The sequence below is a fragment of the Harmonia axyridis genome, chromosome 1, assembly GCF_914767665.1.
Source record: "Harmonia axyridis chromosome 1, icHarAxyr1.1, whole genome shotgun sequence".
NCBI lineage: Eukaryota > Metazoa > Arthropoda > Insecta > Coleoptera > Coccinellidae > Harmonia > Harmonia axyridis.
Window position 1 is genome coordinate 63,711,867 of NC_059501.1, and position 13,508 is coordinate 63,725,374.

Genomic DNA, 13,508 nt, shown 5'->3' on the forward strand with positions numbered 1-13,508 from the left:
TTTTTAATATTGTGTGAAGAAGATATGGCCATGATCAAATCATCTTTTACAATAATGCTATGAACAAATTGTGATAAAAATTCTGCAGCTTTACTAATTTTATATTCTTGGCAATTTGAATTATTTTTTGAAATATCTCGAATTAATTAATTATTTGTAGATAAAGTGAAGTATACTTCATGCATCAATGGCTTTTAGTACCGTGAAATGTTACTTCTCCATCGCTTACCAAACTCTATAACTTTTCTAAATGAAAGCTATCAGGAAAATAATATCACGGCATGCAGACAATTTTTCAATTCTTCTTCCCCGAGCGGGACTCGAACCCGCAAACTACGAATCACTAGTCCAGTGCTCCACCAACTGAGCTACCCAGGAAGTTGAAAGATACAACCGCATACGAGGAACCGACTCTCCCAACCTTACAAACTACATAGTTCGCAAGATAACGGTTATAGAATCGTGATGATCACTGACAGTGAATGAGTTCCTTTCCAACATATTCAACCTTTCCTAAACCCTTGCGAACTATATAGGTTGTAATATATAAAATACTACTAACATTGGATTCTGGGAGAAGCGATTCTTCGTATGCATTTGGATTTTTCAAATCCTCGGTAGCTCAGTTGATGGAGCACTGGACTAGCGATTCGGTGGTTGCAAGTTCGAGTCCCGCTGGAGGTGGTACAAAAATTGTTCGCATGCCGTGATATTATTTTCCTTATATTCACAGACGCTAAATACCATTATATAATAGCTATCATTGTTGACCCATTTATAAACTACAATTATACCACAATCTTGATTTGGAATGATGTAGTTTCTGAAACGAATGATCTTGTGTTTAAACCTTGGATAAAACTTACTAATATATAATTTTTGTGTCAAGCTGAGATACCGATATAAAGATGAATAATGCACAATCTGCATTGTCAAAAAATGTACAATTTGCAAAATTCTTTCCATCCTTCCATTTTGAAAGATTTTACTTCAAAATATTTATACGAGTATATAATTCCGAATAAAATATACATTTCATCACGGAATCTTTCAGAAATCACGTTACTGAATTGATTTGGAATCATAACAATATTTTTAGAATTTTAATTGAACCATATAATCGCACCATCAGTTACTGGCCCCATTTTCGAGGAATATTCAAGTCGAATGAAACATTTTGTCATCATTTTGGAGCTATCAATAGCACAAACACGAACTGTGTGGATATTTTAATGAGCGTTGCATGTCACTGCGTGTTTAATATCATGGCTCGTATAGAGTATTTAATTATTTTTGCGTCTTAAGAAGAAGGGTGCCCAAATGTGTCTTATTACGATTTTTTATACGAAAATGTTTTAAAACGGCAGGTTAGGACTCAATGATGGAAAACTTGTTGACAAATTGTATTCAATCCGGCCAAAAAACTATTCTTATTGACCTAATTGGATAGTAATCAGTTATAAAATAATGAGATCAAGGTTTGTGCAGAATTTCGTTAAGCTGTATCACGAGATGATATTTTTTCGAAAATTTCAATTTCAAGCATAGATAGAGCGAGCCTCTCTCATTGTCAGTAATAAAATTTTGTCTCCATCAACTATGAAATTTGACATGAAGCGCACGGAAATTAAAACATATCAGTGATACGATATTTCACTGAATTCGCGAGTTTCTCCACAAAGAACGCACTCCTTATGTCCTATAGTGAATCAATGTTTTATATCAAATAAAATATATTGAAATAAATACCTAAATATATCAGAAATTCAGAAAACAAACTTCAAGCGCGCCAAACGACGTGAAACGACTGATTACATTAGGAGAGCAAAAGTTGCCAAACATTGAATTTCAGCAGGTAGATACAGAAAATAATAAATATTCTGCTTATTATTATTCGACAATTAGGAAAAGTATCGGATTCCAAATATTAAAATTTGCATATTTAATCGGGAATCACTCAAATAAATATATTTCATTCAATATAATATACATTCATAACGATATAGTAAAATTGTTGATTTGAAAATATATCACAATCCGACAACGTAATCTAACCATGTTGGGAACATGTAAAAATTGCATATTCTTCCTCTATCTATGTTTATTACTCTATGAGTCTATGAAATAAAGCTATTTCCTTTCATTGTTAAAAGCTTGCTTAAATGGACATTCAACATCCAAATGCAAATTTTCGTTTCTAACGAATCTACAGTTTTGAAATTAACAACAACAAAATTTGAAACTGCCATATTTACGGAACACTAAGTCCAATTTTGTCCATTAACATACTCAACTGCGTTGTTCGAGATTTGAACCCATTGATATGATCTTTAAAACGTTTCATCAATATTCGTTTCCACCCTACTTGTAAATGAGTCTACTTGATGAAGGCACTCTAATATAAATATCAAAATAATGACATTATTGGGCCAAAAGCTTCACTTTCTGATATATCTTTTTGATACTCATTTTGTCCAAAAATACAATTACAACTGACAAAAAATCAAAACCAACCAAAATAAATTAACCAGAACTGTAAAAATTGAGTAAGCAGTTAATAGATTGAAAAACTAAATTAACATAGAGACAAACATACTTTTTGGAATTTTTGTATTATTCGATACAATTTTCCTCATCAGTGTCTAATATTTCCAAAAACTTATTGAATTTACAAAATGTCAACTTGTACATCGATTTCATGAACTTGCATTTGAGAACACTGTACTATAACTGAAAAAACTAAATCTCTGGTAGAATATACGAAGATAACAATCTCTGAAATAGATAGTCAGATAGTCACAGATCTTCTCTCTTACTCCTCTGTGAAATGGGTATACAAATCGACATTTACAAATGAAATAACAATTTTGAGAATTTACTTTTATTGTTTGGTTGATGTTGACCTTCACTGTCTGATACATCTTTTGGATAATATAAATTTTTTCGTCTAGAAATTTCATTAAATAAGCTTGTTTAAGTTTTATGTCCGATATAACGTAACCGCTTTGAAGAAACATGCAAAAGCTAAGTGTTTCTTCACAATGTAGTACAGTTCTTACCTATCTAGATTAACATTCCTCATCCTCTGATGAAGGTCATCTTCTAAGGGAGAAAGGCATCGGGGTGAACACTTTTTGTTTGGAGACACATTCAACTTAACACTAGAAGGGGACCTAGAAGGAGAATTTCCTCTACTAATAGAAGGACTTAAAACAACAACGGGATTAGACGGACTTACAGGAGAGGGCTGGGATAGAGATGATAACTTAACATGATGGGGGGTATTGTTTCTTGGCGAGGGGGGACGCGGGGGAGATTGTTCTTCGCGCATTGCATGGCTTCGGACCAGAAGTTTTGCCTTCATGCTTCGCTGAAAATAGAAATATTTCGTTAGTAACTGACAGAAGAATGAAATCCAATGATTATTTTCAGATTAACGAAATGTGTCATTTTGAGTAGTATATGTATACTTCCCCAATGAAGTAAATACAAAGGCGTACAACTTTGCTTCCACCGATTTTTTTAGAAATCCGGGGCTATATTGTGAAAAACTGACTATACATTTAAACATCAAAGTAGTGTCCATCGCTGGCCACTACTTTCTCCTATCTTTCAGGCACCGTACGAATCCCGCGTTGAAAAAACTGGTCATCTTTCGAACCTAACCACGAATCGGTCTAATTTTTTACTTCTTCATAAGACTGGAAGTGCTGGTTAGCCAGGCCGTGTATCATTGATTTAAAGCCCGAGAGAGCAAGGTCTGGAGAATACGTCGGGTGGGGTATGACTTCCCATTTCAACGTTTCCAAGTTTGTCTTGACCACTTTCATAACATGGAGTCGAGCATTGTCATGCTATGAAATCACTTAATCATGTTTTTAGTTGTATTGCGGCCGTTTGTCTTTCCATGCTCGGCTCAAACGCATTAATTGCGTTCGATAACGATCGCCTGTGATTATTTCAGTCTGTCAGTTTTAACAACTCGTAATACACACGACCAGGATATTCCCATGATTTTCTGCGCTTGGGATTATCAGAATTAACCTATTTTTCGTCTCCAGTCACAATGCGATACAGAAATTCCTTCCGTCTTTGCCTAGCAAGCAGCTGTTCACAAGCAAACAAACGCCGTTCAACATCTCTCGGCTTCAAGTTGTACGCCACCCACTTATTTCCTTGTTTCTGAATCATTTCCATGACTTTTTGGCGTTATGAAATGGCTTGTTGAGTCTCTCTCAACGATCCTGCCAATTCTTGTTGGATTTGACACGAATCTTGATCAAGTAATGCCTCCAATTCTGCATCTTTGAAAACCTTCTCTCTTTCACCGCCTTGCTCGTCTTCGACGTCAAAACCACCGTTTTTGAAGCGTTGAAACCACTCTCGGCACGTTATTTCGCTACTAGCGTATCACAATAGGTATCTGAGAGCATTCGATGAGCCTCAGCAGAAGATTTCTTAATATTAAAGAAGAAAATTAAAACCTTCCATCTTCAATCAACAATAACTGTATGATGCAGACACAAATCGACTAATATTTCGATGCGTTATATTTACAAACACCTAAGTTTATTGTATCTAGGATCTATTCATTTCGATTTTCGACTAGCACTTACCGCTACAACCATCTATTGCAAAACGGCGGAAGCAAAGTTGTACACCTAAAGTATATCGCTTGTAGAATGACACAACTCTAAATTTTTCAATATTGAATTTTTCCTTTGGTACCGCTAAGTGTCCCACAAAATCGGTAAGATTGTTGCCGTAGTACAACTCAGACATTTTTTTTTTATTTGATTAAATATTATGTTTTCTTAATAATTACACAGAATTAGATTCCCTAGATCCTTGATACCAAACACAATCAGAGATTAAGGATATAAGATTAATATGCTACACCGAGTGCTACACCAAGGTTTTTAATCGTCATTAATCAGGGATTGCAATTTTTTCAAACTGGCATTCCTCATTATTACTCTTTCGAATTGTGCCATTATTGGTTCAGCTAGCGATATACCCTCAGCTCTCTTATGGTGTAAGCGTAGAAAAAAATGTATGAAATCACTTACCGAGACTCGTGTCTGCGTTTCAGAATTGTCCTCCTCCAGTTCCTCGTCCATGCTGGCACGGGTTTCCCCCTGTTTCATTGTGTTAACTAAGTTTATTATTTCTGAAAAAAATTAAGGTTCTTTTATTTTATTCATGTTTGACATTGAAATCATATCTAAGTTTACTTTTTCAATTTATAATTCACACATAATGAATATTCCAACAATTTTCGAGTAAAGCTATAGATACACAAAAAAACATACAGGGTGGGTTTTCAAAAACATGTTTCAATATCATAGAGAAGGAATAATGAAGGCAGCTTTAAGCCCTCACCCCGATACACCCTTTAAGCCCTAGGCACCCCAAAACAAGAAATCCTAATGAGAACCATCTACTTGTGATACATCATTTGAAAGCACATAGAGAATACTGTTGAACATCAATGAGTGAATTAGATGGCACGTCAATTGACACAGTGCCAAAACAGTAACGCAACAAACCTATGATTCTTGTACGAAAAATCCTTGCACCGGTCGCTTTTTCTTTTCAAAAGTAAATTACGTTATACATTTTTGATTTGATATTGCTGAAAGGACATTCGACTAACCATTCAGCGGTGTGACTAAAAGGAAAATTGGTTTTGTCATTCTCCAATATACTATGGAATAAAGAGTATTATTATTATTGTAAATAAAATCTATCGATTCCTCATGTTGAAGGATAAATACCATTTCAAGTATAATTATCTTAAAATGAATGCATTTGAAAATTAAATTTAGTAAAGCTAATACTGGCGCATTCGCCATTTTGCAACTTTAAGGTTCTACTTGTTGGGTAAGATACGAGTATATACTGCTCCAGAAGTTAGGGAAGTTCAAAAACTTTGTGACCGTTTTCAGAAGTTGCCCATTCTTGTCTACCAAATGAATTGTTTTTTCTCTCCTCGTTTCATAACTTTTTCAGTTTCAGGCATGATCTTCTCGTTTGCGTTTCTAAGAATTTCGACTCAGTTTGTTGTTTTACGTTCTTAAAATCAACTTTGATTCAAAATCTGAAAATTCGTTTTGCCTAGACGTAAACTAAGTGCGGATGAAGCCAATAGGGCGATTGGTATGATCGAGGCGGGACGAAATCAGAGAAATGTCCCGAATTTCTTTCAAGTTAGTGAAATCATAGTTTCCCTAGTCGAAAGGCCGAGAAGTCGACACCCAAGATCTACCACTCATGCACAAAATAGGCCTGACTGCGTCTTCACGTAGAGGTGCCTTTGATTACATGTCTAATCATGCAACAGCGGCTTTTGAATGCATCTAGTGTTTTGGTTTCGTTTGAAACAGTTCGTCGAAGACTTTGAGGCATTACCCAAACCACATTCTCGACGACTTTTGAGAAGGATTCCATTAACGTAAAATCATATGCGACAGAGATTTGAATTGGTCAATGAACACGTGAATTGGAACGATCAATGGACGGTTTTCGAATAGTCAGTGTTCGGGCATGGACCGATCCTCTGGTGCCCAGGAATCGCAGATCGGTTCAGGAAGTTAATACATTCAGAGTTGGTACAATTACTGTTTGGGACGTATAGAATTGTTGGTGCTTGAGGCTACCATGAATGCGCAAATTTACATAGAGCAAGTTACTGACGATATTATTCCATTGTTTCATGCTGCTATTAGGCCAAATTTCTTGTTTTTGGGCGATAATGCGTCACCTCATCGTGCGTGAATTGTGGATGAAGCTCTGAAAATCCTTGGTAATCCACATTAGTCCTCCCCCCCTCGGTTGCCAGACGTCAATCCCATTGAATACGCTTGGGATCAGCAACAAAGAGCCAAACCAACCACCTCCTCATACTCTCCAAGAACTCAAACGGCTTTTACCGCAACTCTGGTGAGAAATTGATCAAGTCTTCTTCAACAATCTGATCGAAAGTATGCAAAGGCGTTGACAAGCTGTGGTTGATGTTTGAAGAGGCCATACTTTTTACTGAACTTTATTCTTTCATTTCTTGTTTTTTTAGTGAACTGATTTTGTACTTGGGCAGAAAATTATTCAGATAAGTGAGCAAACATTTAGAGTTTGTTATTAGTTGAAGCTATACAAGGTGTTTTCATAAGTGAGTATTTTTCTTCACAAAACGTAGAAATCTTCACAATAAATCGTTTTGCCAAAATTCGCCTACACAAAATATAGAAGATGAGGCTCCCGAAGTCGACTGAGATTTCACGAAATGTCTATTAGGCCCAGTTTCGCCAAACAGCACTTGATCCCAGATTGATTAAACTCCGCTTGTTACTAAAGCAGGCTTAACAGTGTTTTCTGTTTCACCATGCATCAACCCGTCCGAAGATGATCGCGATTAACCAAATCGCGATTAAATAGTCAAACCATTTGGCAACGTTGTGAACAAAAAGTTATATAGTGTTCTGTATGGTATTAGCAGTGATGACCACCATTGGCGCTAGGTGTCAGGTGTCATTCATTCATAATTATAACATTTCAAATCATTTGTCATCTTGTAAACAAAAAAAGTTTATTTTTGCCGAAAATGTCGAGTGATGTGCTTCGAAATGTCGGAAACTTGCAGAAGTTATAAAGAAATTATCCCATTTCACAAAACCACACATTCTGGAAAAAAAACTATATAAGTAATTTTATTAACTTATTTATTTTTATTAACAAGTTTAACTGCTTCTCAAATAATATTTCAATCAAACATATCAATAAATTATTCTTTGCAATAAATTTCATAAAACACAAAAACAAAGTTTACGTGTATTTTAAATGGGAAATATTGAGCCTATGCATATAGTCATATTTTGATAAAATTGACCCAAAAATTAGAAATTTCCGGAAAAATAATTACATAGACAAGAGTTCCATACTGATAAATAATTATTAATCTCAACTTGAAAGGTTATAATCCTCCAAAAATGGCCGATTATTGCTAAATCGCGATTGGTCGATTAAATGGCGCTTTGGAATGTGGTGAAACGCTACATTACATTAATCGTGATCTAAGGCTTCACTTAAGAGCCAAGTCAAGATTGAAGCATTTGGTGAAACTGCGCCTTAGGGCTCTATGTTTAATCGCATGTTTACTGAATATCGATAAACATCGAACGGTTCAGACAATTTATCGCTTATTGTGATTTTTTCTTTCAAGATGCCGCCTATTATGCATTTCTTTGATGTCGTTTGAAAACCTGGATGTGAGGTAAAGCACAGATGAATACTGTTGAAGTCGTTGCATCTGAAAAGCGTGTAAAGTTATTTGTGGACAAACTGATTTTATTGTTGCTGCTTGTAATCCGTCAAACTGCGGACAAAACTGTGCGCACAAATAACAGTGATAACTTCGAACAATTTCTATGAATAATTCTGATCAATTACGTCGTAGAGGTTTTGAACATCGTTAAACTCGAAGATTTATACGACTGTTTTCAGACCGGAGTCTTTTTTGTCAGGTGAAGCACTCTAATTAAAATGAAAGATATCACTAGAAATCGTAAAATAAAATTTTAAATAGCATTAAATTGCCATTTCAAGAAGAAGCCAATTCGTCATTTAATTTCAACATTCAAGTTGAATCTGAATAAATATTTTGATTTGATGAAAAAAAAAACAATTATCGCGAGATGAATACATTTCCTCTCATTTCTTTTTCGATTTTCAGTTGAGTTCTTGGGGAAATATTGAATATTTTTTATAGGAGATATCTGATGATGTTACGCAAGTATTGTGGCTTCTTATTGTTGTCTAGGTACTTGGTGAGTGACGTCTGGTAGGGAGAATAGTTTTACAGGGTGTTACATGAGTGGTTGGCCATAGCCTAGAGGTGAATGCAGGCATTTCGGAAAAGTAGCTTGTTGTGTATCCAACGGCTGCTAGTTTCGGACATACAGGGTGATTCATGAACGGGAATCAGCATCCCGATTTCGTTTGAAATTTTAATAATTTCAGAGGAGTACTCAGGTTTTTCTTTCTAACTTTGAAATCACTCGTTTTAGAGAATGTCGTTGTTACCATGAAAAAATAAATAGTTCAATCTAATGAATTCAATTTTTACTTGATATGGCACACTTTTGTCAAAAGAGTAAAGAAAATAAAGGAATTAATGTATTTTGTAACTACGGTCATGCTTTTATTTATTTCGTGGTAATATTTGATGTTATCAGCCTAGATTCTGGATTTTATAGCTTTCTGTTCAACTCCATTCTATTGTGAACTTTTAGCACCAACTGAGTTTTGTAATAAGCTGTGTGAAATATTAAGTTAGAAATTGAATTTAAAACAAAGCGACCCATTTTGGAAAATGAGATCTGTGCATGTATTTGTTTTACTGCAAAAATAAATATTAACAATTAGTTGCTTGAGAAAATTACAACCTATTCATTTAATTTCATAATATAGTATTGCAATGGAACTATCAAAAAAAATTTTGGAAATGATGTCCTTTAATTTTACTAGTCTCAAATTGAAATAGGATACAAAGCACGGTAATGGACGTGGTCAGCAATGTATCGTACCATTTATGTGATGTTTCGGCAGAAAACATATTCTTGCTCCTCAAAATAGCTGTCTAAATCGAGGACTGAAATTCAAAATTGATGCATGGCTTAGAAATACGCGACAGAGAATATTAAAAGCTTGCGCAGATGTAGGAAACAACCGTGATATGATTAGAAGAACAATAAATAATTTCTTGTTGAGAACTAGGAAAGGTGTAGAAATGGGAGGTTTTCATTCAGAATATTTTCTCACGGGTCCCATTTAAAAAACACCAACTCTCCTCTATCTCTTTAAAACGGTTATTAATTTTTATGGTTTATATGATACTCATAAGAGATCACAGAAAAAACGTTTTAGAATTTTTCGAATATCTTGAACAGAAAAGTCATTTTTCAGATAATTTCGAGAATGAAGTGAGATATTTATGATCTTATTTCTGATATCTCATTATTTCGAGAAAGGAGATCCCTGAAGATTTTTTTTTATAGTTTTCGAGATACGCCCAGTGGGCATCGAATCAAGGACACCCTGTGAAATTAAATGTGAAAAAGAGGGACAAATAGAGAAACCAAAGTGATGTACTTAAAAAGTTTCAATTTACCATATAATTACGTTTGTCAGTTCACGATATCATGTGAGTTGAATTACTGATCCCAAAATGTACTAGTTCGATATCATATATCGAATTCAAACTTCGCTGTATAAGATTCCATGCAACCTAGAAATTGGTAAGGTGCCTTCCCCTGAACTCATACGACGCGACGTGCCTCTAGCTTTGTTGAGATATCCATCCAATTTCCGCTATTACTTAAAATCCATAATTCTCATTTATTTACACCTTACATCATTATTTGATGATTGATACCACTCGAATATACTATAAACCACTGTTAATGTACAGGGTGGGCAAATAAGCGAGGTAAGCGGCTATATCTTGGGATCCACTCATCGTAGAGACTTGCGGTGAAAAATTTTCCCACTAAAGTGAACAAGGGAACACACTGGAAATTATTTTGAAGTTCATACCTCTACCGCTAGGGGGCGCAATAGCTACCGTCGAGTAGAAAAATGAATTTTACTCGAAAATGTTTCATATGAAGTTGAAGAAAAAATATCATCACAGTAATCCTTGGAAAATTCTCTATCTTTTTAAATTGTCACTTTCGATTTTCCCTCATCAAATAAGGGTAGGTTAAAGGGAGAAATCTGACTGATTGAAACGCCTGTAACTTCAGTTTGGCTCAACATTTTTGAGCAAACTAGATCTCGTCTGGAAGATAATATCTTGTTGATTGAGGACAAAATATACTAATGATATATTTGTTTTTTCTGCTTTCGATAGGGGGCGCTGAGTCAGAAGTTCATTGTTTTGTTCATTTTACTCCGAAATTTCAAATGTAATGATAGGATTTTCTTAACAGAAACAGAAATTCCATCGAATTTGCATGCAAAAACCTCAAGGTCGCAAAGCGATAATTTCAGGCGTTCTGAAGTTATGGCCGAAAGAAGATATTCTTCAACTGATGCACGGCGAAAAACCAAATTGTGTCTTTAAGTTCTTACAGAAACAGAAATCTCATCAAATTTGTATGAAAAAACCAAAAGGTCGCAAAGCGATAGCTTCAGGCGTTCTGGAGCTATGGCCGAAAGAAGACACAATTTAGTTTAGCAGTGCATCAGATGAATAATCTCTTTTTTCGGCCATAACTCCAGAACGCCTGAAGCTATCGCTTTGCGACCTGTTGGTTTTTTCATACAAATTTGATGGGATTTCCGTTTCTGTAAGAACTTAAAGACACAATTTGGTTCATTGCAGTGCATCAGTTGAAGGATATCTTCTTTCGGCCATAACTTCAGAACGCCTGAAACTATCGCTTTGCGACCTGTAGATTTTTTCATGGAAATTTGATGGAATTTTTGTTTCTGTTAAGAAAATCCTATAATTACATTTGAAATTTCGGAGTAAAATGAAAAAATCAATGAACTTCTGACTTAGCGCCACCTATCGGAGGCAGCAAAACAAATTTATCATGAATATATTTTGTCCTCAATCAACAAAATATTATCTTTCAGACGAGATCTAATTTGCTCAAAAATGTTGAGCCAAACTGAAGTTACAGGCATTTCAATCAATCAGATTTCTCCCTTTCCCCTACCCTTATTTAATGTCGTAAAATCGAAAGTGACAATTTAAAAAGATAGAGAATTTTCCAAGGATTACAGTGATGATATTTTTTCTTCAACTTCATATGAAACATTTTCGAGTAAAATTCATTTTTCTACTCGACGGTAGCTATTACGCCCCCTAGCGGTAGAGGTATGAACTTCAAAACTATTTCCAGTGTGTTCTCTTGTTCACTTTAGTGGTAAAATTTTTTACCGCAAGTCTCTACGATGAGTGTATCCTGAGATAAAGCCGCTTACCTCGCTTATTTGCCCACCCTGTACAACCTAAATAACTTGCATTTTGTAATTTAGTAGTAACTTGGTATCTTCCTTTATTCTTTTTAATTTAAGAATTTGTAATTGTAATTTGAGAGACTGTGAATTCACCTAGCGCCCAATAATTAATTTTTCCAGATTTAACACACACCGCCTCCACTGTAAACTAGTACTGGTAGCTAGGCATTTTATGAGACCTCACGGTTAAGGGTGAAGTCTTGAAGAGTTTATTTCAATGACTACTTGTTATGGGATAGTATATTGTGCAACAAGTAGGAAAGTCCAAGTTTGACTGTCTCCACATGTTGCACACTATACTTTTCCTACAACTGCACAAATTTAAATAATTCAATTAATGATATTTTTTTGTTAATTTTGTTTTGGGACAATAAACATTATTCTATTCTATTCTATGAACCTAATTCACTTCAAAATGGACTTCGTTGACAGTATCTGTACAAAAACCCAAAATCATTGGTCTACCAAGCGAGGTGTGGGAAAATTGATTGTCTATTTCAGTATCGTAATGAGTTCATTACAGTTCTAAAAACAGTGCTGTAATGAACTCATTACAGCATCGTTTTCAGTTATATTTTTCGTTTTGTGGCTGTCTAGAGTGATTTAATTCTGGTGGTATTAAATCGATTTCGTCAGACATAATTCACGAATTTAAGGCGTAATTGTAAATTATTTCAAAATTCGAAACGTACGATTCAAATTAAAATTCCGTAATCTGTCAATTTTCGTAACAGTCACACCAACTGCCAAGATACAATACAAATGTCGCTAGGATATAAATGTAGGCTTGGTTAATCGATCGTCTAGAGGTATGATTCGATTACCTGGCCTTTCGTCTTTTCTCCGTGACTTTGTTGGATTTGTAATAATGAAACTCTTTTGAATTATTCACATCTATTTACAAAGCCACAATTATACAGTGAAAACTCAGTATTGAGAAGATCCCAATAACGTCCTAATAACAAGTTTCTTACTACTATACGGTATACGGTACTGAATTTCGTCTTTAACTCTCGTTTAATTGATTACTCGAAACGTCTTCGTCGTACTTCAAGTTTTCGGTCGTCTCGTCTTTAACTTGTTCGCGACTCGTCTTAATCTAGTCCGCGAACCGTCTTTACGTCGTGCGTCTTAAGTTGACCGACCGAACTTGTCTCGTCTTCGACTTAAGTTGAACTGTACCGTCTGTACCCGTCTTTGGTTTTTTCTTAACTGTCCCCGTCTTCGGCTTAATCTCAACTGTGCTCTCTGTCGATTGGAACTACCCTCTCGAATATCCCTTCTTTTCGTTTTGGCCACACCCGTGGGGGAAAGTACTATCTCCTAGTCCAATGAAATCTTTTGCCTTACCGCCCCCAAAGATCTTCGCTGATTCCTGGAATCGAATATTCTAGAAGGACTAGAGCCTGAGAAAACATATGGCACGACCGTATTGTCTTCGAACCTTATCAACCCCCCAATAAATCTCTGACACATTCTTCGAC

The 13,508-nt window shown here is 35.3% G+C and overlaps 1 protein-coding gene across 6 annotated transcripts in view; it reads right to left on the bottom strand.

The window, feature by feature from the left end:
- The window catches only part of LOC123685826 (cAMP-regulated phosphoprotein 21), a 78,077-nt gene that overhangs the window by 29,383 nt on the left and 35,186 nt on the right, over window positions 1-13,508 (bottom strand). For 5 of the 6 annotated variants that reach the window (XR_006748359.1, XM_045625704.1, XM_045625705.1 and 2 more), the window contains exons 3-4: window positions 5,070-5,170; window positions 3,060-3,370 (exon numbers count right to left, since the gene is read on the bottom strand). Coding sequence is in view for 5 of the 6 variants with exons in the window: in XM_045625704.1 (XP_045481660.1) it covers window positions 3,060-3,370; window positions 5,070-5,147 (389 nt within the window). In the remaining variant the exon portion in view is untranslated. The remainder of the gene's footprint in view (window positions 1-3,059; window positions 3,371-5,069; window positions 5,171-13,508) is intronic. The other variant, XM_045625712.1, reaches the window with a different exon arrangement.